We start from the raw sequence: 23,509 nt of genomic DNA, 5'->3' as shown, positions 1-23,509 counted from the left end.
AAGTAAGTGACATGGAAAAATTAACCAACCAAACAGTGTTGCATGGATAAGTAGATCATGTCTATATTGCGCTCGTTGGTCCAAGACCAGTTCTGGACTTCTATAGGACATGCAAACTAAGTTTGATCATTGGAAGACTATCTACGATGCCACCTGAATGTCCACAGCTCTTCTGTTTTGTGGAGTCCCACAGGGTTCCATTCTCTGTAGCCTGCATTTTTTGCTTTATTTGCTACCACTAGGTGCCATTTTAGCTCGGTAACACCTGTCCTTCCACTTTTACGCTGATGACCTGCAGATTTGCATGTTTTTAAAACCCGGCAAAAGCAATGCTCAACATCTGCTCACTGACGGCCTTTCTGCAGTGAAACTGTGCTTAAATCAGAACTTTTTGTTCATGAATGAAAAGAAGACTGAGTTCATTACTCCACTCTTGTCTGCCCTCCATTGGTTGCCTGTTCATTTTCAAATAGATGTTAAGCTCTTATAGTTTGTTTTTAATGCTCTTAATAGTTTGGCCCCATTCTACGTCTTAGACTACCAGCAGAAGATCCCTACGGCCTTCAACCCAGTTTCTTTTAAACCTTCCAAAAACAAGATATAAACACTGGGGCAAACAGGCTTTCTGTGTAGCAGCACCCCGACTGTGGAATCAGCTCCCTCCAGACTTACGCTCCATCTCTGACCCTGGCCTTTTTGAAAGCTAACTTTAAACTTTTTATTCAGGAAAGATTTTAATGCACAGTAATGAGGACTTTTATTATAGATCCTATCTCATCTGGCCTTCTCACCTGATTTGTGTGTTCTTAAGATTTTCTTTTGATTTTTGTTCACCAATGAATGAATGAATGAATGAATGAATGAATGAATGAATGAATAGGACGTGAAGAACTTGGATATTGGGTCAAGTTCTTCACGTCATGGGCACATCTAGCATAGGTGCAGGAAATTATATAGAAATATAATTGCCCACTGCGCAAAAACATGTGGCAATGACATCTTTTCCAGGTCATTGGTAGACATCCAGATTCTTAAAGGTGCAGACTGGGATGCCAGATGACACCTTTTCTTTGATGTCTTCTGGACGTTGTGTAATGATGTCGCCGGGGCCTACATATATGGAAATGAGTTCACTGTGGACATCTTTCCTACGTAATCCCACCAAACTATCAACGTCACATGAACATGCAGATCTTGTCTATATTTGGTCTGTTGGTCCAAGGCCAGTTCTGGACTTCTATGGGATGTGCAAATTAGGTCCACTATTTGGACATCTATCTATTACCCCACTTGGACGTCAATATGACACTAAACATTTGTTCCTCAGGTGAAGGAATTTTTTGGACGTCATGGACAGGTATAGCACAAGTACAGGAAACTAGATAATATAGGTTGTTTCTGGACTGTTATTTATTTATTTATTTATTGCCTGAAGGCCTTGTTCTTGCCCTGACTTTTGTCATGTACCATTTTACTATGTTTTCCTAAACAAAAAAAAAGTAATTAAGAAAATTCCTCTTTTCAAGCTGAAACCCTGCCAAAAACCCAGAGCTCCTCTTTGAGTGTGCCTGCAATTGCTCAAGATTTCAACAGCCAGACAGAGCAGACAGGCTTCAGTTTCATGTGTCAAACACAGGTTAGTTTTCAGGTTATGGCCACCCAGACAGAGTAAATGGCACCTTTCAGGGAGCTTATCTTTCAAAAATCCTGAGATTATCCAACAAGAAATGTCTTTTATAATAAGTATTCTCTGTCCTGCTCTTCCTAAAAACTACCCAGGAGTAAGAAAAGCCTCCTTAGATCCTGATGCACAGTAGTGCATAAGAGGACCCTTGAACAAAAATAAATCTATTTATGAGACTGCACAGCAGCGTGCACAGCAGGTAACTTTGTAATGGGTGTGGTGGTACGGATACTGATCTAAAAGCCCACGGCAGACTTGTTTTTCATGAGTGGCTCTTTGTCTTTCTGACATCACCTGAGAAGAACCACACATTTATCTGTGCTGAACACCTAATGGACAATGGCCATACAATCTATGGTCTATTCGCCAGAAAGCTCAGTGCTGCTCCAGACACCTGCGTTCAGTAATCAAGCTGCTAAATGCAGTTGTTGTGATTGAAATGGTAAAATGAACCTACTAAATGAGCCTGGGAAGTCTGGAAGTGATTAGTTCTGATCAGACACTCGAGAAAGTAACAGAGGAGGCACTTACAAATAAGATCAGTGTCATTTCAAAAGTAGAGAACCTAAACAAACTTAGATGAAACCAATTAAATCAACTTTTTGAGCACATTAGAAATGTTCTGGTGCCTGCGACATACTATGTGGTGTGCATGAAAAACTACAGTAGCCCTAAAGAACCACTAGAAAGAAAAGTATTTCTTATGCACACTAGAGACTGTCTGGAGAGGATTTTCCTATTTTAGGAGTTACATTGTCCATACTTTTTAGCCCAAGAAAAACAATGTCAAGGGATTGTTTACAGAGTTTGTGAATACTAACACTAAAAAGAAAGGTGATCATATCAACTTCATAATTTTTACAGAATTAAGCTGATGCTATTATTTAAATGTAGGAATGTTCATCTGTTTATTTATTCATGAAACATTTAACCTAAGCCATTCTAGATGTAGCAATGCAGTTAATTAACCCAATGTGCATATTATTGGCCTATGGGAGGAAACTAGAGTGCTCAGTGGAAACCAACACATGCATGAGGAGAAGAACTCAGCACAACTGAGTTTTGAACCTGCAATCTTTTTACTGTAAGGCAACAATTCCACCTGCAGCCTGAATCCTAGATCCATCCAAAGAATCTAAAATTAGGACAAGATAAATACCATCAAGCAGTTTTAAATAAAAGCAGATGTCTTCCCTTCCTTAAATATCTGCATTTTACATAAATCTATTTTTTTATCTTTAAATGATGGGATTTTAAAATCAAAACAATAATAAAATTAAGAGATAAAACAATTAATTTAAATGACCTGTAAAGATATATGCTAAGCATTTTATCATACACAAATATCCACAGATATGACACAAGACAGATGTTAGTGACTGGCCTGGCAAAGCACTGGTTATTTCTAGTTCTCTAGGCTAGTTAGTGACTGCAGGTGACAACATTCCTTATTCCACACCAATGCGTAAAACAATTAGATGTTCTACTTCCTCCTTTTCATCATCACTCTGAGGTACTCATTTAATATTCATAATCAATAACCTTTGGTGTCAGTGCAGGTCAGAAAAATGAGTTTGAATTATTTATTGATAATATATGAGCATGTAATTATATTTGATGATGTCATGCAATCCTCTTGAAATAATCAGGGTCTGGAGGGAAGATATCTTGTTTTATTAGAGAAAGAAGATGGTTTAACAGTGAGCACATGAACGATCATCATCATCATCATCATCATCATCATCAGTATCATCATCAGTATCAAAGCTGAGTGAATATAAATGAGAAACCACCTGCATTAGATAGTCTTAAATAATTCATGTCAAACTGTAATTAGTGCTGCGTTATGTCATACTAAATGTTTATTTATTTTTTTTATTTATAAAAACTTTTCCACTTTGCATGGTGCGCCATCTTCTGATACACTGTGAAGAAATACACTCCTTGATGTCTAATGGCTTTATTAACAAGGATGAAGGAGCCCTGCGGCGACATACAAAGCTGAGTAAGCAGAAGCTAACGGCAGCATAAAGCAGCAGCTTGGGCTGAAGGCCAAAGCTAAGCAATGCGATGAAGTTCGTAAACAAATGCAGCGCGACTTAGCATGCATACTGACAATGTGACCATTACATTAGCTTAACAAGCAGGTGAAGACTTACAGATACAAGTCGACCAGTAGCATGGATGGACAGCAGTGTGATGGTTGAGCAGCAGCAATACAAATGAGAAGCAGCAGTATGTACAGCCAGGGATAGTCACATGTACGTGACTTCAGACACGTCCCTGAAGGGGACAGTCACATGTACGTGACTTCAGGCACGTCCCTGAATATACCTTTTTCCCTCGAGGTTTGATCACAGCACACCCTAGTGGCCAGTGGTGACCTCTGCATCCGCCCCAGTCCAAGAAGCCGTGTGACACACAGGCGCAGTGGACTTAAGACCTAACCCACAGGCCAGTTTCAGGTACATAACGCTTGGGTGGCCGCCTTACCCGACCGGAGCCTGCTGGCTGGGAGGAGGGAGGTGACGGGCACTGTTCCGGGGTCCGCGCCGCTGGGGCAGCGTCCCCGTTGGCTCTGTCTGGAGGGGACGCTGCACGGCTCCATTTTGTACAGAATTCAGTGGCTAGGTTCTTGACAGGTACTAGATGCCGAGATCACATTACTCCAGTGCTGGATACTCTGCACTGGCTCCCGGTGGAATATCGAGCTAACTTTAAGATCTTAACTCTTGTTTATAAGACCCTCCAGGGCAGTGCGCCCTCTTACATTACTGCACTTTTGCACAAGTATGTTCCATGTCGGTCTCTTCGCTCAGCCGAGCAGGGACGTCTGGTGGTCCCCCGGTCGAAATATCGATCGAGGGGTTATCGTGCATTTTCTTTTTTGGCTCTAGCTCTGTGGAATGAATTGCCATTGAGCATTAGACAAGTCTTTAAGTCTCATCTAAAGATTCATTTCTATTTGATTGCTTTTCAGCGCTAGGGTTCATTGAATTGCCCTGACATTATGGTTTTTAATACTTCTTTTTGACCAGGATGCTTGATCTTATTTTGTCCACCATTTGTTTTTAATTGATTAGTCTCATTCTGTTACCTCTCTGTATTTGTAATATTGCTTGCCTGTTATTTTATGATTTTATGTTTTTATCTTGCTCTTATGCCCAGGTACTGGGAATGTTTTTATGATGCTGTTCAGCACCTTGGGCTTCTGATAACGTTGCGGAAGTTGCTCTACAAATAAAATTGATTGATTGATTGATTGATTGATTGATTGATTCTTGGCCGACATGAAGTCGTGACAAGGTACCGGCTGGGCGGTGCCAGGGTCTGTGCCTTGGGGCTCGGGTGGTGTGTGTGACTGTTCTGGCATGGGTTCCGCTGACCCTGGGTTGGCAGGACATAAGTCGTGTGTCTCATCATTGGACGCACGCTGGGGCGCAGCACTCTCTGGGTGAGTGCGAGGGGTGGCCGGGGTGAAGCCGCGGAGAAAGTGCCGGTTGCGCAGGGTGAGGCAGCCAGACCCATCGACCCTGACGCGGTATTGGTTGTGTCCTAGTGACTCTACTACCACCCCAGATCTGTTCCATGCTCGAGGGCTACAGCCAACTAGGTTCTGGAGGAACACCGCCTCCCCGACTACGAGAGGGCGGAGCGTTCGTACGTGTACTCTCAGAGACTCAGTGGTGCGGGCCATTCGAGTACGGAGGGCCTCTTCCTTCACTGCCCATGCCTGACGCCAGAGCAGACGGATGTGAGGGTTGGAGAACTTCTCCAGCCTATTAACCAATGACAGCGAGTCCCTGAGGGGGCGACCAAAGATGATTTGTGCGGGCGACAGGTCGCAGTCAGGGTCAGGCGTATTACGCAGTTGCAACATCGGAGGAAGTCCGCTGTGTGCCCTGCCGAAAACTACGGACCCCCGTCACTTGACAACTCCTCGGGCACAACAAGCGTGGCATAGAAAGCCCTTAATTGATGGATAAGCCCAATGGAGCCCCTGAGATTGGTGCCCGCGGGAGAGCTCATGACTTCCACCCAGCCGGAGAGGCGATCGCCAACGACCAGGTAGTGGTGACCCTGTAGTCGAAGAAGTCTGCAAACACCTCCTCAAATGGCATGGATGGCGGTGATCCTGGCATGGGAGGTGTGGCTGCCTGCGAGGGAAAATTGCGGTTACAGTCTGCGCATCGCTCCCTGGTCAACTGGATGTCGTTAGACATACCAGGCCAGTAAACGATGGGGCAGGCCCATCGTTCCATTGCTGACTTGCCCTGATGGGTGGCGTGGAGGTGCTGAAGTACTGTACAATGAAGGGCCGTGGGGACAACGACGCGGTCGTAGTACAGCAGGGCCCCATCTTAAGCATACACTGACTCACAGACCTTAGACAGGTCGGCCAGCGCCGGGTCCTTTGGGTTAATGCTGCCCCCATCTTTAATGAGGTGCAGGAGGTGGGAGAGGCATGCGTCCGCGGCCGTCTCCTAAGTGAGGAGTGGCCACGCAATGGCAGCAGACTCCAGTGCATTGCTGCAAATGGACGCCATATGCACAGACTCCTCGCTATCGGTCACATTCCATGCGCCCATGCAGCGGCCCTCATTACAGCCAGAGGGCAAGGGATACCTGGAGGCTGCGTCGGCAGCGCAGTTGTTCTTGCCAGGCAAGTGTACAATATCAAAGCACCGTGGGAGTGTGCTCTGTTTAAGCCTGAACAGGTGAGAGTCAGTTATCTCATCCAATGTCTGGTCCTCAAGGATCTTCACCAGGAGCTTATGGTCGGTGACCACGACCAGGTTGTCGCACCCCTGCGTGAAGTATCTGGTCTGCTCCAGACCCCATGCTACAGCCAAGGCCTCCCCCTCAATAGCGGCGTATCGCTGCTCAGCAGAGGAGAGAAAGCGTGAGCCGGCCAGAGTAATTTTCCATCCATCCGTCGCCATACGGGACACGTTCGATGACGCCCAGGGACTCGTCCTGAAGTAGGTCGTCATGCACCCTCTGTTGCCAATGCAAAGGCATGGCCGCCGCGGTGTGGCACGTCTTTGGCGTTTCTGCCAGGTCAACATGTATTTCTATGGGTGGACCTTCCATGCATAGTAGCGGCCGATGGGAGCAAGTGTTGAATATTGAAGATGCATACCTGTCAGGCAGCCACGCCTTCATCCAGTGATTATTCTCTGGGGAGCATGGGAATGGCAGCTCCGTGGGGCACAGAGGTGGGGCGCTGCATTGAGGACATGAGCAGCAAGCCACATGATGGGAAGCCATGCCTCCATCACAGACTTCCCCCAGGCATGTGACTTTGGTGAGCCCACCACAACTACTGGCGGCTTCAAGATCACAGCCCACTGCCGTCAAGCAGCCACGCTTTAGGGCGCTTGTTCTGTCTGGCTCTGATAGGCCAGGCCAGGTTTGCCAGCAGCACCATGGCAAGAGCCTCGTACACGTCGTCGGTGGCGAACGTGCAGGCTGGAACAGAGCATCTGACAACCACTATGGCTCCTTCATGAAGAAATACACTCCTCGATGTCTAATGGCTTTATTGACAAGGATGAAAGAACCCTGCGGCGACATACAAAGCTGAGTGAGCAGAAGCTAACGGCAGTGTGAAGCAGCAGCATGGGCTGAAGGCCAAAGCTAAGCAATGTGTAGAGAATCAAACTACACACTAGAATCAACACTGTTTGCTATCAGTTGTTAGATTCTGAAAAATGACCAAGCATATTAATCCATGAAGCTTATATCATACATAAATATTCCAGATACTTATGTATGTATGTGATCTAAGTTTATACACCAACCTGTTTGGTCTAATTTTAATCCAAAGATTAATGTTTAATTTAAATAGTTAAATTTATAGCAAAAGTTATTTTGAATCAGAAGCTAGGATCTTTGCTTTACAATAACCAAAAATATTATACCTTTTCTGTGTTTCGTTTCAATAATGAGGCAAGTTTAAAAAATGAAGGAATTTTATTACTAACAATTTTAAACTTAAAGATTTGAAACAGCAATTATAAATGACAATTCATGGATGACAATTTAATGACAATTTTTAACAGCTTTGATATTAAACTTGTTTTAAAGGCAAACCTGTGGCTGGATGGAAGCTAAATTGAAAAATACGAGTTTGAATGTGTGAATGGAATTGTTAGAAGGTTTCTTTCACAGAGAGAAGAAGCTTTCTGGATGAAAATGATGTTTTGCGCCTAACTGAGTTATTCGGTTAGAGAAAACAGCATCAAACGCATTCCTGTGTTCCACCTGACCCAAACAGGTGACCCTCTTGTGGATCCAGAGATCAGGAGGATGCTGTTCATTCAAGATGACACTCGGTCCGGCAGGGCAGACGCGAGTGTCCGATAATCTGGTCCAGAGATGTCGCCGGGTACACAGTTGTAGAGCGTTTGCGGATGGACGTTCTCATCTTAAATTAACTCAGAAATCAATGACTCTGGGTAGAGTCTTCGTTAGCTGGTTACAGTTGCGTTTATTCTTAGCTATTCTGGTCGGCGTGACTGGAACAGCAGGTGGAGGTTTAGGGACGGCCATTCCCTTCCTCCGTGGTGTTGGTTCAAGAACTGCTTGAAGCTGGTGATGGTTGCAGTTTTACCAAGCTCTCAGGACACTCCCACTCTCTCAGCAAGAAAGTTTTGATCATGCGTCAAAAACATGTGTTGCAGTTATCGTTTATCTGGACTCTGTGTTAGATGGATAAGGTGAACTGACCTTCTTTGCTGAACACATCTTGTATGGTCATCTTACTCATTATTAATTATAATTATCCCAAAGCATAATAATTAATTTCATGTAATTAAAAAGCATTATATTGAACCAAGTGATCGTTTATGATGATTTTCATAAACAGTAATAAACTCAAATATATTTTATTAATATTATCACTTAATTATTATCATACTGAACTTGAAGTGTCCTCCTCCTGGGATGGAACAGCAGCAGATATGGATATGATATTGAGCAGACATCGTGGCTCCTGGTTAATCTGTGGATTTAAAAGGACTGGTTGACCCAGCTTGACGCAGCTGGGTAGATGTGACCTTTGCCACAAATTAGAGAACCTTCATCACGTTACAAGAGCAATAAAGTACGTAAACAAATGCAGCGCGACTTAGCATGCATACTGACAATGTGACCATTACGTTAGCTTAACAAGCAGGTGAAGACTTACAGATACAAGTCGATCAGTAGCATGGATGGACAGCAGTGTGATGGTTGTGCAGCAGCAATACAAATGAGAAGCAGCAGTATGTACAGTCAGGGATAGTCACATGTACGTGACTTCAGGCACGTCCCTGAAGGGGATAGTCACATGTACGTGACTTCAGGCATGTCCCTGAATACACCTTCCCCCCGCCCCCCCCCCCTCCGAGGTTTGATCACGGCACACCCTAGTGGCCAGTGGTGACTCTGCACACTGCATCAGTCCTAACAGCTGCAGATGGACCCACTCAGAGTAGGCTAGCACACTTCCTGTCATGAACTGTTTTTTTTACTGAATCACACAGCGGAGGGTCATTGATGCTTGTCATGAGATGTGACTTCAGAAGACAAGAAAAGGCCATGAAACCACCGATAAAACTTTCCGTCAGGCTCAGACTAGAACAGATTTTCACCTCGCACTACTGTGCATGGCTGCAAGTGTGTGAGGGTGTGTGTGTGTGTGTGTGTGTGTGTGTGTGTGTGTGTGTGTGTGTGTGTGTGTGTGTGTGTGTGTGTGTGAGAGAGAGAGAGAGAGAGAGAGCTTCAGGGTTTTGTATATTGCCAGAACAGACGAATGGTTGCAGCTCTAGGTTTCCCATTACCCAGAATGCAATCTGCTGAAAAGGATGTAGTGGGTAGAGCTTCAAGGATGAGATGCTCTGTTGTAAAATTGGGGGATTTTGGTCGCTCACCTGCTTCAGACTGAGTAACTGAACTGTATTGGAATGTTTACATTGTGAAGTACCTTGAGACGGCTCTTGCTGTAATTTGGCGCTACATAAATAAACGGAACTGAATTGAATACAATCATATTAACCTCACACACCCTCCTGACTCACCTCTAAGGTGTCCCATTAACAGATTTTAATTCAAACTTTACTAAGGTGCTACTTTGTGCACACTACAGAACATACTTTAAAGAACCTCTCTAAGGCAGCCACAATAATTTTGATTACAAAACAGTCTGATGACACTACCTGTGCATCTTTATGCACTCCTGTGTTCATCTCAGTCATGGAATACTGAACCAGCTCCTCACTCTGTCAGGGTTACTTTGTGTCATCGTTTCTGTTCATAATCTAAAAGAAATATTTTTCTGATAAAGAAGAATTGTGAAAGAACGCCAGTTTGGCTTGGTTTGGTGCAATTGGCCTCCAGCAGCTATTGAGATGTTACAGCTCAGTTGGAAGGAAGTACCTTGAGATAATGGTCTGGAAAAGGGTGAATCACCAATGCAGGGATGGAAACAAGCTTCTACTCTACTTGGAGAAGTGTAAATGAGTTATTCTCAGTGGTGTAGATTGGAACAAGAGATTGACTGGATCGTCGTACTAAAGGAAAATCTGAGTTTGATTACCTTCCAGTCTTCACCTCTAGTCATTAATTGTGGTTAACGACTAAAAAGAGACACGTACACCTCTGCAGAGTGGCTGGATTCATTGTCAGGGATCTGGGGAAGTATTCAGGTTCTTAGGATCTACATGGAAAGAAGCCATTGAAGGTGGTTTGATCATCTGGGAATGACGTCTTCTGGACACTGTCCACTGGAGATGTTTCAGACATGGGGCAGGACTCGGAAACATCTCATCTCACATCTGATTTAGGTATATGATGGAAGGAGAAGGTCTATGTTTATGTTTATGTATTTAGCAGACACTTTTGTCCAAAGCGACTTACAAGTGATAATCGGCATGTTGCCCTTGAGGCTAACAACAACAATAACAACAACTTGACATCAATCATGGAGGAGGGAACAAGGAGTGGGCAGTAGAGAGGGGGGACGGGTGCAGGGAGGGTGCTAGTTTAGAAGATGCTTTCTGAAGAGCAGGGTCTTAAGAAACCTTAACTTAAGCTGTTGCTGTTCAAACCAGTTCCAGGTAAGTGGTAGAAGAGGCATAAAGGGGTTTTGCTCTAATGATAAATTTTCAACAAAACTAATTTCCAATAATGCTAAAAATACATGACTAAAATAACAAATGGCATGGCTAAGATTGTCGCAGCAGTAGGGATGCAGGTTTGCAACGGCAGTAGGAGTGTGTGTGTGTGTGTGTGTGTGTGTGTGTGTGTGTGTGTGTGTGTGTGTGTGTGTGTGTGTGTGTGTGTGTGTGTGTGTGTGTAGGGGTGTCTATTAAAATTAATGTATTTGCAATGTCAAAAGAAGTCATGACAATTTCTTTCTACCTTTATTAGTTTTAACTGGGAGGAACAAAAATGAGACCACATGGATTATTTATAAAGAGTCAAAGTATCTGCTGCACAAATACTTTTTACTACTAAGATTTTTTTTTTTACTTTAGCCAAAATTTTCTTGATTGTGTTGCAATCCAAAGGGTTCAAATGAAGGTAACTGGACTTCTTTGGTTTCTTGAAGACATTTGCTTCTCATCCAAGGAGCGTTTTCAAATATATCAAATTTATAATCTGTAGCTGTCTATTGTTGCTTAATGAGCTGAAACTACCTATGAATACCCCTCCTCCCTACCCCCTGAGGAGTCCTTAACACCGTTAGCCCTGATTGTGTTGGAATGGTTGTTATGATTAGATGCAGGAGGGTGTGACCTAGACCGAATCGGTTTTGGAATTATAGAGCTACAATGTAGGTTCTGTAAAAGTGAAACCTGAGGTCTCCTCCTCTGTTTAATGTACCGTATTTTCCGGACTATAAGTCGCTCCAGAGTATAAGTCGCACCAGCCATAAAATGTATAATAAAGAAGAAAAAAACAGATATAAGTCACATTTTGGGGGGAAATTTTATTATTTTTCTTACAAAATCTGAGACCAAGCATTTCACATTGCAAGACAAGTACAGGAAACAATAACAGAATAAACAACCAGCTGTTAACATCAGCAGTATGCGCAGCAGTGCGCCACCGTCTCCAGCAGAGAATGGCGGTGTTTCAAACTCTCCCAGTGGGCGGGGAGAGTTCATTCCTGGGCCGGAGCCAGCCCGCAGCTCCCCGCCACAGGCTGCAGCAGGTAATGGCGGTGTTGGAAACCCTCCCAGCAGGACAGGGGAGCTCGTTCCTGGATCGGAGCTGGCCAGCAACAGCGCGGTATAGCCTACATAATTTGGTATGTAATGGGCCATTCCCATCTGTACCGGGTCGGCCCGGGCCGGGTAGCCCCAGTCAGCCCCAGCCTGGCCCGGTTGATTCCACACATCCTTGCCTTAAGTCCATGTGGGCTGATTCTACCCACCAATCAGAGGCTTGCTCTAATGGAAGGTGTGAATTTGCTGTCAGCAGTGGGTGTGTTGGCCCTGGTCGGCCTGAAACAGACCCCCTCGAGAAGAGGGCTGAGAATGAGCCTTGGTTGGCCCGGAAAAATACCAGGCCACCCAGATATGTAAACAACCTACGCTACCCGGCCCGGGCCGACCCGGTACAGATGGGAAGGGCCCATAAGTCGCAGGACCAGCCAGACTACGAAAAAAAGTGCGACTTATAGTCCGGAAAATATGGTAGGTCTTTTCCGATTGACATAGATGTTTTCCTTTACTCCTCTCTCAAACCTGAATCTTCTCTGTTCAGAATGGACTTTGTCATCACTCTTCCATATTCCAGTCAGAATTCACAAAGCTCCTCAAAAGAGAAGTGAAATGTCTTAAAGAAACCAAAGAAGTCCAGTTGCCTTCATTTGAACCTTTTGGATATGACCTGACTGAGAACCTTCACCAGCATTGTGATGCTTTGTCAGACACACGATGATTCATCATCACTACATATTTTTGCTCAAAATGCTGAGAAATATGACAGCAAAAACAAAAATAGCAAGAAATGAATAATGAAATAAAAGGTACATTTCCCCTTTAGTCATGTTATGCAAATTTTGCATCTTCCCTCAAAGGAATCATGAACGTTTCTAGTCCTCTGAGTACTCGTGTGTTTAGGCTCAAATCAAAGCTGATTCAGTGTCAAAGAAACATTTTGCATGCATATAAAAGCCAACGCTTGCAAAAGAAAAATGTTTTGGACAGTCAGCTCTTTGCGACAACAGCAATCACAAAAAGTCGTCCAACCAAGCAAGCAGCAGGAAGAAATTCTGTTGGGCCTTTGGACTACCTACAGGCGTCACCTGGGGTGGTACTTTACAGGAAGCTGGAGGCAGGCAGAAGGTAATGTGTTTTCATTCAAAGTAAGACAGCTAGGTCGAGGCTTGGGTTCCAGGGACACAACAGGATATTGCTGATAAAGGATTAGAAGTAACTGAAAGAGAAATTACTTGACAGCTTTTATTTTCTGAGCTGCAGCAACAAACATAAGAGATGAATTAATTACTTATCGTTTTGGTTTTTCAAGATAAAGGACTTATGTAACAACTCATTGCTCTGATGTGTGTTTTTACCAGGCATCCACATTTACATGTATCTGTTAGCCAGTTGTACAAATTTATTAAACAACTAGGTTGCATGCCCGTGCACATGCACGGATTATACGAAGGGGCATGACATTGGAAAAGGTGTGATCAGTTGCCGAGCCCTTTTCATCAGGGCTGTGCTAACAGAGCTGGGGCTGAAACTTGCAAGGAGAACAACAGCAATGGCACATACATTTGGGAAGCCCCTCTTTCAAACGGCAATAACTGTTGTTAGCTTCATAGCTAAGCTTTTCATCAATTTGTACCTCTGTCTCCTTGTGGTTTCTGCTTTGACGTTCACTGTCGCTTGCTTTCCTCTAAAATTGTGATAAACAATAATAAATAAATATTTAACATCTAATCTAAACAATATTTGTATCAATTCTATACATTCTACTCTATATAATTAAAACACACACAGTGGGCTGTACTCACTGAGGCTCTACGTTTCTTCTGCACAGCAGGGACATTTTTGGATGCAGACGGTGCACGGAACCAACCAGAATCGCTCAGAAACCCGTTGCAGCACAGCGAATGCTTTTATACGGTAATCCAAAGATGTTTTATATTGCATACGGCCACTTCTGCCTTTGATTGTCTTGTTTTGCACTTCGAATATTGGCACTAAACTAAAGGCTTGTTAGCTAAAAAGCTAGCTTAACAATTGAGTTGCAGGATCCTAGCGGACAGTTACCAGAATGCATCCTTTCAAAATAAGACTGGCTCAAATTAAGCTCTGGCACGTTAGTTATCCCCGTTTGAATGCGGTGAAATGATCAGCTGCGCCTCCGCGCAGTGGACCTGTTCTCGGCTCCACAGACAATCATGTAAGCAACGTTGCTTACCAAGCTAACAGCACAGATGAAGCCATCCGAGATCTGCGGCGTCAAGGCTGCAGGGCAGCGGGAGTGGACATGGCAACGCTTCCAGCTTCGTAGACGACCACGTTTCTTTTAATTATTTAAGTAACCCAGTGGCAACTAATAGTCACAACTTTTGATTCCTATTAGTCAAAACAATTTGAATTTATTTGTATAAATATAGTTGTTTTTGTACGGTTTTACATGGGCATGTTTTAGGCAGTAAAGTAATAAAAATTTACTTCTGTTTAATTTAAGACACATTTAGTCCAATTTCTTATCATTACTTGTTGTATTTTTTTATTTAACTAAAACATATTTTTTGTTTGAATGGAAAGCTTGTACTGCAGCCAGCCACTAGGTGGGGTAAATAATTATGAAGAAAAGGGTTTCATCTAAGTGACAACACATTAAGTGTTAAAACACATATGGATCCTAAATTACTGTTGTCAAGACTGTTTTTATTTTTTTTATTTTTTTTTATTAATGTTATCGGCACCTGATTCTTCCTCTCCAGCTCTCTCGAGCTGCCTTGAAGGGTTCAGGATAGGACAGGTGAACTCAGAACCTCAGGGCTCATTATGGGAGGACAGGTATGTTGTCATGGTAACTGCAGCAGCTAATGAGACTTGGTCATCAGACACTACACACACTCTGTGGGGGATAATTTATAGATACATACGCAACTCTGATGGCACTTTGAAAGGTTTAATGACCTGCTGAAGAACTGTTCTGTTCAAGTATTAATACAGATGGCAAATAAAAAACCTCAAGATTTTGAAACACAAAATAAGCCATTAAATGTCCACATAAGAAGTTTCTATGTTTCCTTGCATAATGTTTTACATTTAAGTGTCCATCACAACAGAAAATTTTAAAAGAGCACAAAAGAAAATCACCTAAGACATCGGGTGGCAGACCGAGGCGGGAGCCTTGGCGGTCAAATCCCCGGACAAGGAAACTGTTTTTTGGGACATGGAACGTCACCTCGCTGGCGGGGAAGGAGCAGGAGCTTGTGGCAGAGTTGAGTGGTACCGGCTAGATATAGTCGGACTCACCTCGACACATAGCATTGGATCTGAAACCCAAATCCTTGAGAGGGGTTGGAGACTCTCCTTTGCTGGAGTTGCTCCGGGTGAGAAGCGGAGGGCTGGGGTTGGCTTTTTGTTAGCCCCAAGACTCTCTGCCTGTGTGTTGGGGTTTACCCCGGGGGATGAGAGGGTAGCTTCCCTGTGCCTTTGGGTCGGGGAACGGGTCCTGACTGTTTTTTGTGCTTATGGGCCAAATATCAGTTCAGAGTACCCACCCTTTTTGGAGTCCCTGGGACGAGTGCTAGACAGTGCTCATCAGGGGACTCCATTGTCCTGCTGGGGGACTTCAATGCTCACGTGGGCAATGACAGCTTGACCTGGAGGGGTGTGATTGGGAGGAACGGCCCGCCTGATCTGAACTCGAGTGGTGTTACGTTATTGGACTTCTGTGCAAGCCGCAGTTTGGCCATAACGAACACCATGTTCGAACATAAAGATGCCCATCGGTACACTTGGTACCAGGGCAGCCTAGGTCGCAGGTCGATGATAGACTTTGTAGTCGTATCATCTGACCTGCGGCCGTATGTTTTGGATACCCGAGTGAAGAGAGGAGCGGAGCTGTCAACTGATCACCACCTGGTGGTGAGTTGGATCAGATGGCAGGGGAAGATGCCGCGTAGACCTGGCAGACCCAAACGCATAGTGAGGGTCTGCTGGGAACGCCTGGCAGAAGAACCTGTCAAGACAATTTTCAACTCCCACCTCCGGCAGAGCTTTGACCGCATCCCGAGAGCAGTGGGGGACATCGACTCCGAGTGGGCCTTGTTCCACTCTGTGATTGTTGAGGCGGTTGTTGCTAGCTGTGGTCGCAAGGTGGCCGGTGTCAGTCGTGGTGGCAACCCCCGTACCCACTGGTGGACACCAGAGGTTAAGGGAGCCATCAGGCGCAAGAAGGAGGCCTACAGGGTGTGGCTGGTCTGTGGGTCTCCAGAGGCAGCAGACAGGTACCGGATAGACAAGCGGAGTGCAGCAGTGGCATTTGCCAAGGCAAAATCTCGGGCGTGGGAGGAGTTTGGTGAGGCCAAGGAGAAAGACTATTGATCGGCTCCAAAGAGGTTCTGGCAAACTGTCCGGCACCTCAGGAGAGGAAGGCAGCAACTCGCTCACACTGTTTACAGTGGGGATGGGGAGCTGCTAACGTCAACTGGGGCTATAGTTGGACGGTGGAAGGAATACTTTGAGGAGCTCCTCAATCCCACCTATGAACATTCCAAGGAGGAACCAGAGCCGGGAGACCTGGGGATGGACTGTCCAATCTCGGGGGCAGAAGTTGCTGAGGTGGTCAAACAACTACACAGCGGCGGAGCCCCGGGGGCGGATGAGATTCGTCCTGGGTATCTCAAGGCTATGGATGTTGTAGGGCTGTCGTGGTTGACACGTCTCTGCAACATTGCGTGGTCATCGGGGGCAGTCCCTGTGGAGTGGCAGACCGGGGTGGTGGTCCCCATCTTTAAGAAGGGTGACCTGAGGGTGTGTTCCAACTATAGGTGGATCACACTCAGCCTCCCTGGAAAGGTCTACTCCAAGGTACTAGAGAGGAGGGTCCGATCGATAGTTGAATCTCAGATTGAGGAGAAACGATGTGGTTTTCGCCCTGGCTGTGGAACTGTGGACCAGCTCTATACCCTTGCAAGGGTGATGGAGGGGGCATGGGAGTTTGCCCAACCAATCCACATGTGTTTTGTGGATTTGGAAAAGGCTTATGACCGGGTCCCCAGCGGCACCCTGTGGGGGACGCTCCAGGAGTATGGGGTGGGTGGCTTTCTGTTAAGGGCCACTCAGTCCCTTTACCAGAGGAGCGGGAGTTTGGTCCGCACAGCCGGTAGTAACTCGGACCTGTTCCCAGTGAGGGATGGACTCCGCCAGGGATGCCGTTTCAGATTTTTTCAGATTCAGATTTCAGATTTATTGGCCAAGTAAAATTACATTTACAAGGAATTTAGCTTTGGTAGATGTTCGCTCTCTAAAACATACAACAACTACAATAAATGAGAAAAAAATACATAAAAAACACATTAGAACATGTATACCCACACACATGTACATTTACACACACACACACACACACACACACACACATACATATATGTATACACATACACACACATATATACATATATGCATACACATACACACACATATACATATGTACACACACGCACACGCACACACGCACACACACACACACACACGCACACACACACTCATATCCATAAACATACTGGCTAAGAATAAAAAAAGTATAATAAAAGGATGGTAAAAGAATCTACAGATTCAGGAGAGTGATCTATAGCGTCTGCCAGATGGGAGGAGATGGAAGAGAGTAGATGCAGGATGTGTGGCATCTTGGACAATATTCACTGCCTTTTTCCTGGTCCTGCTGATGTACAGTTCCTGGACAGAGGGCAGTTGGGCACCAATGATTTTTCCTGCTGTTTTAATAATACGCTGTAGTCTGCATTTGTCCATTTTTGTGGCTGACCCAAACCAGACAGTGATGGATGAGCAAAGTATGGATTCGACTGCAGCAGTATGGAAGATGATCAGCAGCTCTTGTGGTAGGCCATACTTCCTTAGTTGCCGTAAGAAATACATCCTCTGCTGAGCCTTTTTGAGGATGGAGTTGATGTTTGTTTCCCACTTCAGATCCCTGGAAATGATAGTTCCCAAGAACTTAAATGTCACCTGTTCTGTTCATTACCTTTATGGACAGAATTTCTAGGCGCAGCCGTGGTGTGGAGTGTGTCGAGTTTGGTGGCAGGAGAATCTCATCTCTGCTTTTTGTGGATGATGTGGTCCTCCTAGCTTCATCCAGCTCTGACCTTCAGCTCTTGCTGGGTAGGTTCGCGGCCGAGTGTGAAGTGGCTGGGATGAGGATCAGCACCTCAAAATCTGAGACCATGGTTCTCGACCGGAAAAGGGTGGCTTGCAAACTCCGGGTCGGGAGAGAGGTCCTACCTCAAGTGGAGGAGTTTAAGTATCTCGGGGTCTTGTTCACGAGTGAGGGTAGGAGGGATCGGGAGATCGACAGGCAGATTGGTTCGGCATCTGCAGTGATGCGGACGCTGAGCCGATCTGTCGGGGTGAAGACGGAGCTGAGCCAGAAAGCCAGGCTCTCAATTTACTGGTCGATCTACGTCCCAATCCTCACCTATGGTCATGAGCTTTGGGTAATGACCAAAAGAACGAGATCGCGGATACAAGCGGCCAAAATGAGTTTCCTCCGTAGGGTGGCCGGGCTTAGCCTTAGAGATAGGGTGAGGAGCTCGGACATTCGGGAAGGACTCGGAGTAGAACCGCTGCTCCTCTGGATCGAAAGGAGTCAGTTGAGGTCAGATAAATGCATTCACATGTTTGTGTCCACATTTTGTATTAGGTCAAATAATCACCAAAAAAAATCTGTACTAATTGCTACCCAGGCTCTGCCCTCAGCAGGGAAGGGAGCACAGGGGGGTCAGGGTGGCACTTGCCCAACCTGGACCCCATCTAGAACCGCCTCTGATTAAAACACAACAAAGAGAAAAGACTTTTTGCTTTTAGCTTAACTGAAAGCATCCTACTATGATTCAGGAGTGACTGCCAACTAACGGAAGGAGAGGATAAAGCTGCAAAGTTTAACAACTATAGTCTCATAATGCAGCTTGAAGAGGAAAAATGGAAAAAAGTATTATAGAGGACAAAAAAAATCCCTGAACCAGATGTTTAAAATAGCCATTAAATAAAAAAGGATTGGACTTAGAACTACAGCAATACCGTTAGAATGACTTTATTTTCGAATTGATACTACATGAATATGGAAAACCTTCAAACTTGGTATAAAATCTGTTTCTTAACGAGCATCACCCAGCGTTTTGCATTAAAACGGGAATGCAAGGATGCATCTTAGAGCCCGACGAGATACAAAGCTAGTCCTTTTCATTTGGCTGGGTAGATTAGAGTTGGGAAAAGCTCTCGACTCTGTCTCTCCATATTAACCTCAAAACAAAGGTGGAAAAAAGAAAACCAAACACGTTTCCTACCTGTTCGATCTCGAATGGCAAGGCTTTTCCCTTTCTTTAAGACGATATCCAGCTGATACATGGCGGGACCAGGAGGTTGAGACAGTGACTCAGCATTACTGGGCCCAACAATGCTGATGCCCTGGGTGGATAAGAAAATCAAAGGTTACACAAACATGTTCAGGATAAACAAATATACCGGGACTTTACAGATAAATGAAGCGTTTCAGAAAAAATAAACAGAAGATGACAAACTACTTGATGGATATTGTTATTTAGTCAGAAATGAAGATAATTCACCCTTTAAAACACATGTGTCAGACACAAGGCCAGCGGGCCAGATGTGGCCCGCCGCATCATTTTATGTGGCCCGCGAGAGCTTCAAGTGTCTTAAAAAGGTCTATGCCGCTTCAAAGCATACATTGACTATAAACTACATTTCCCATAATGCATGCAGAAGGAAGGTGTTTCAACAAAGATGGAACATGTTGATGCTTCAAGGAGAAAAACCAGTGTCTTTACATTCATTAGCGCCCATGCTACTAGCAGCAGCGTCTGCAGCGGCACCGTCCTCCACATCGGAGAAAATGAGAACACTCCTCTTACTCAGCGAGTTTACTCAGAAATTAGCCCACTTTGAAACCCAGAAATGGATTTTAACCGCTCAGTAATCTGTTTGCTGCTGACAGAAAGCACACCGACCTTCCAGACCAAGATGATTAGACACTCTCAAGTCAGTATGACTCTGTGGCTGCTGCAGTGTTTATCTTTCCACACTGACAGAACTGCATGGTCCAGCTGCTCAGACTGATGTGAGCAACTGTTGTTTGTGATGAAGATGAACTAGACAACACAAAAGTCTCACTGATGAACTCCTTTCTCAGCTCAGAGCCAACCCCAGAGATGCAGGTGTTTCTGGCTGGAACAGGTGAGCATCACGGTGAAGTAGACTGGAGCAAACTGAGCTTGCATTATTTTGATTTTATGCACTTTTTCTGCTTCAAAGCTTGAAAGGTAATAGGTGAGATAAAATGTTCATGTAAGAGAATCACTTTTATTTATTTTTGTTGTTGGCCTGTGAAAAAATATTTCACCTACTTTAAAACAAGAGCTGGAATCATTACAGATAGAAGAATAGAATAGAAATAAATAGAAAATTCCTTTATTATCCCTCAGTGGGGAAAGCTTGGTGTCACATCAGCAATAACATTCATTAAAGGAGCAACAAAAGAGAATAAAAAATATGAATAAACAAGAAAATTTAAACATCTTAGGTGTGTTCTTGCTGTGTCGTATCTCTAATTCCATGCTGTAGTTCTTTTTTAAAACACAGAGCAGTTTTGTTTACCTGTTTTCCCGCTATGTTTCGTTTGCGGCTGCAAACTTCCTCAGGCTGACGCTTATCCTGAGGAAGTTTGCAGTCACAAATGAAACGTAGCGGGAAAACAGGTAAACAAAACTGCTCTGTGTTTTAAAAAAGAACTACATCATGGAAGAAAATTTAAAATAGAAATACTTAAAGATTCAAAAGATTAAAAAATAAAAAGAAATTCTGAATGTATACACATTTTAAGGAATACAAATATTTAAGGATTGAGACATAATAAGTAACGAATACCACTGATGTGCTTTATTTAAAATCGACTTGCTCGTGTGTAATTTGCTTATTCCAGATTCAGTGTTACTGCAAAAATAAGGTTGTTTACAAATGAAAAGGTTCATATCTGTAGATAAAGGAAAATGTGCACATTGCTGTCACTTTTTAAAAAATATTGAGTTTGGCCCGAGACTTCGTCCCAGTTTTTCATTTCGGCCCAGTAGGAATTTGAGTTTGACACCCCTGCTTTAAAACCTGACTGGATGTTTTTATTTACATTTCTTACATGCAGAAAACCATAAAATCAAACATTATCCTATTGTTTTCTATTAAGGCCCATAGTCTCTACCATTTTGTTTTCTGCATTTTTTTTTCTGCCCATCACAGAAGTAGTTCATGCATTAAGAAACCGATGTTATTGGATCATGTAATTTGTGCAACACAACATACTGAAAACATGCAGCTTCTTCTGGAAAGCTCTAAGTGTGAGGCGCTTTGACAAGGTTGTCTCTTTGGATTTGCATCTCAGGCTGCAGCCCTCAGGTCAGCACCACACTGGCTCTAATTGTGGAGCCCATTTGCAAGCCACAGTATGACCCCAGATGCACTGTGAGATCCACAACAGCATACGTCTTTACTCAGTCTTTCTTTGGCATATTTTATTCCACCAGGCTCATTCACCATTTCTTCTCCCCATTAGGCATCACTTCCATGGACACTTGTGTCATGTTTCACTACTGGCTCAGAGATGAAGCTAATAATAACTGCAAAAGTAAGTTAGAAGGCCACCAGGGTACTAGTATAGACTAGCACAGAGAGGCAGAAAGACAAGTAAGCATTTCTAACAAAGCATGGGTGCTAAATAATTCTGCTGCTAAAGAAATACTAACAAAATTCTTATAGCAACACAAATCGTAAACAAATGCTGGCAGGAGTGAAGCAGACAAAAGGGGACATGCACAAAGGAATGGACAACAACAACGCTACAGCACAGCTTAGTACTGTACTGTTTGATGGTGTTCGTTTGTAGCACAAACATTATCAGAAGATTGCTTCTGCGGCCTCGTCACTTCCAGAAGTTACCGGTATCAGCTCGACTGAGCCGTTCACACGCAGATGCAGTCGGGTTCCTACCGCATTATCTGGGTGCTTCAGCATGATTAGAAACAGTTTGCCTTCAGCAAGACTAACACATTTACATGCATTAAAAAAAATAATGTCAGTCTATTTGGGGCAATTGTTCGGTTTTCGGATGTGCATGTAAACACAGAGTGACTCCATGAAATGTGCTGGGTCATAGGAAACTTAATTAATTGGCATAATGAACTGAAGTTAATGAACTGATTAGTAGGTTTAATTGTTTACTCTGAAGTGCCTTGAGACAACTCTTGTTGTGATTTGGGGCTATTTAAATAAACTGAATTTAATTCAAGTAAACATCCAGGTGCATGTTAGCATCATGTCTGCAAAAAAGCAAACCGATAAAACATAATTTTGCTTAATTGAAAGTGTGTGTGTGCGTGTGCACGTGTGTGCACGTGTGTGTGTGTGTGTGTGTGTGTGTGTGTGTGTGTGTGCCTGCTCTGTCTTCTCGATCCCCAGTGAGTCGTGGAGGATGGCTGCTTATACTGAGCCAGGATCCTCTGGAGATTTCTTCCTGTTAAAAGGGAGTTTTCCTCTCCACTGTCGCTAAATGCTTGCTTAGTATGAGGATTGCTGTAAAGTCACTGACACTAGTCAGTGACTCAATGGAATTTGCTGGGTTCCTTATATAGAAACATTTTTTCTGATTGGCTTAATGAACTGACCTGGATTGGAATGTTTATTATGTGAAGTGCCTTGAGACAACTCTTGTCGTGATTTGGCGCTATATAAATAAACTTGGATTGAATTGAACCTTCAAGAAGTTCCAAAGACTAGATTTAAAAGTCGAGGCGATCACTCCTTACAGACTGCTGCACCCCCAATTTGGAATGATCTCCCTTTATCCTTACGTAGTATTGACAGTCTGGACATCTCTAAACAACAGCTAAAGACCCTTTTATCTAAAGCTACTTTAAAATAAATGTTTTGTTATCTTATTTTTAACTCAAAATTTGAATAATTTTTCATTTGTTTATAAAATTAGATAATTTCCTGACTATTTTTTCTGCTGTTCATCTGTTTCTGTTTAGAGATCATTATGATTTGATGACTTTATGTTTTATTTTGCTTTGATCTATGTGAAGCACTTTGTGATTCTACGTCTGTGATAAGTGCTATATAAATAATATTTACTCACTTGCATACTTACTTAAGTGGTGCGGATAACCATTGCAAAAATCGTACACATCATGCCATCATGATTTTTGTGCAAGTGTGTGTGTGTGCACCTCATCATTTAGTTTAAAATCACGTCTCTCCAATTCTTTAATAATGAGGCAGTCATCCTACAGAGCACTAAGTCTGCCGAAACACAACAAAGTGCTTACGTGTTTAGAAGCAAGCCTTTCAGAAAACCTTCAAACTGAATCCTAAATGACTCAATAAGAATATCGATACCCATCAGTGCCCTGTTCTAATAACCAGACCCTGCTTTAAAGAGATAAATTGGGTCTAACATTGTTTTGCAGATATTGATTCCAGCGTTACAAAATCCCGAGAGAGATGAAGAATTTGCCTTTCAATACACTCCTGGCAGACTGTGTGTGTAAAAAAG

The 23,509-nt window shown here is 43.8% G+C and overlaps 1 protein-coding gene across 2 annotated transcripts in view; it reads right to left on the bottom strand.

The window, feature by feature from the left end:
* Positions 1-23,509, bottom strand: part of mctp1a (multiple C2 domains, transmembrane 1a) — a 189,247-nt gene that overhangs the window by 89,807 nt on the left and 75,931 nt on the right. For both annotated transcript variants that reach the window (XM_070546081.1, XM_070546082.1), the window contains one exon: positions 19,236-19,356. In XM_070546081.1, coding sequence (XP_070402182.1) covers positions 19,236-19,356 — 121 coding nt within the window. The remainder of the gene's footprint in view (positions 1-19,235; positions 19,357-23,509) is intronic.

This window comes from Nothobranchius furzeri, chromosome 17, assembly GCF_043380555.1.
Source record: "Nothobranchius furzeri strain GRZ-AD chromosome 17, NfurGRZ-RIMD1, whole genome shotgun sequence".
Taxonomy (NCBI): Eukaryota; Metazoa; Chordata; class Actinopteri; order Cyprinodontiformes; family Nothobranchiidae; genus Nothobranchius; species Nothobranchius furzeri.
This window is presented reverse-complemented; position numbering and strand designations above follow the sequence as displayed.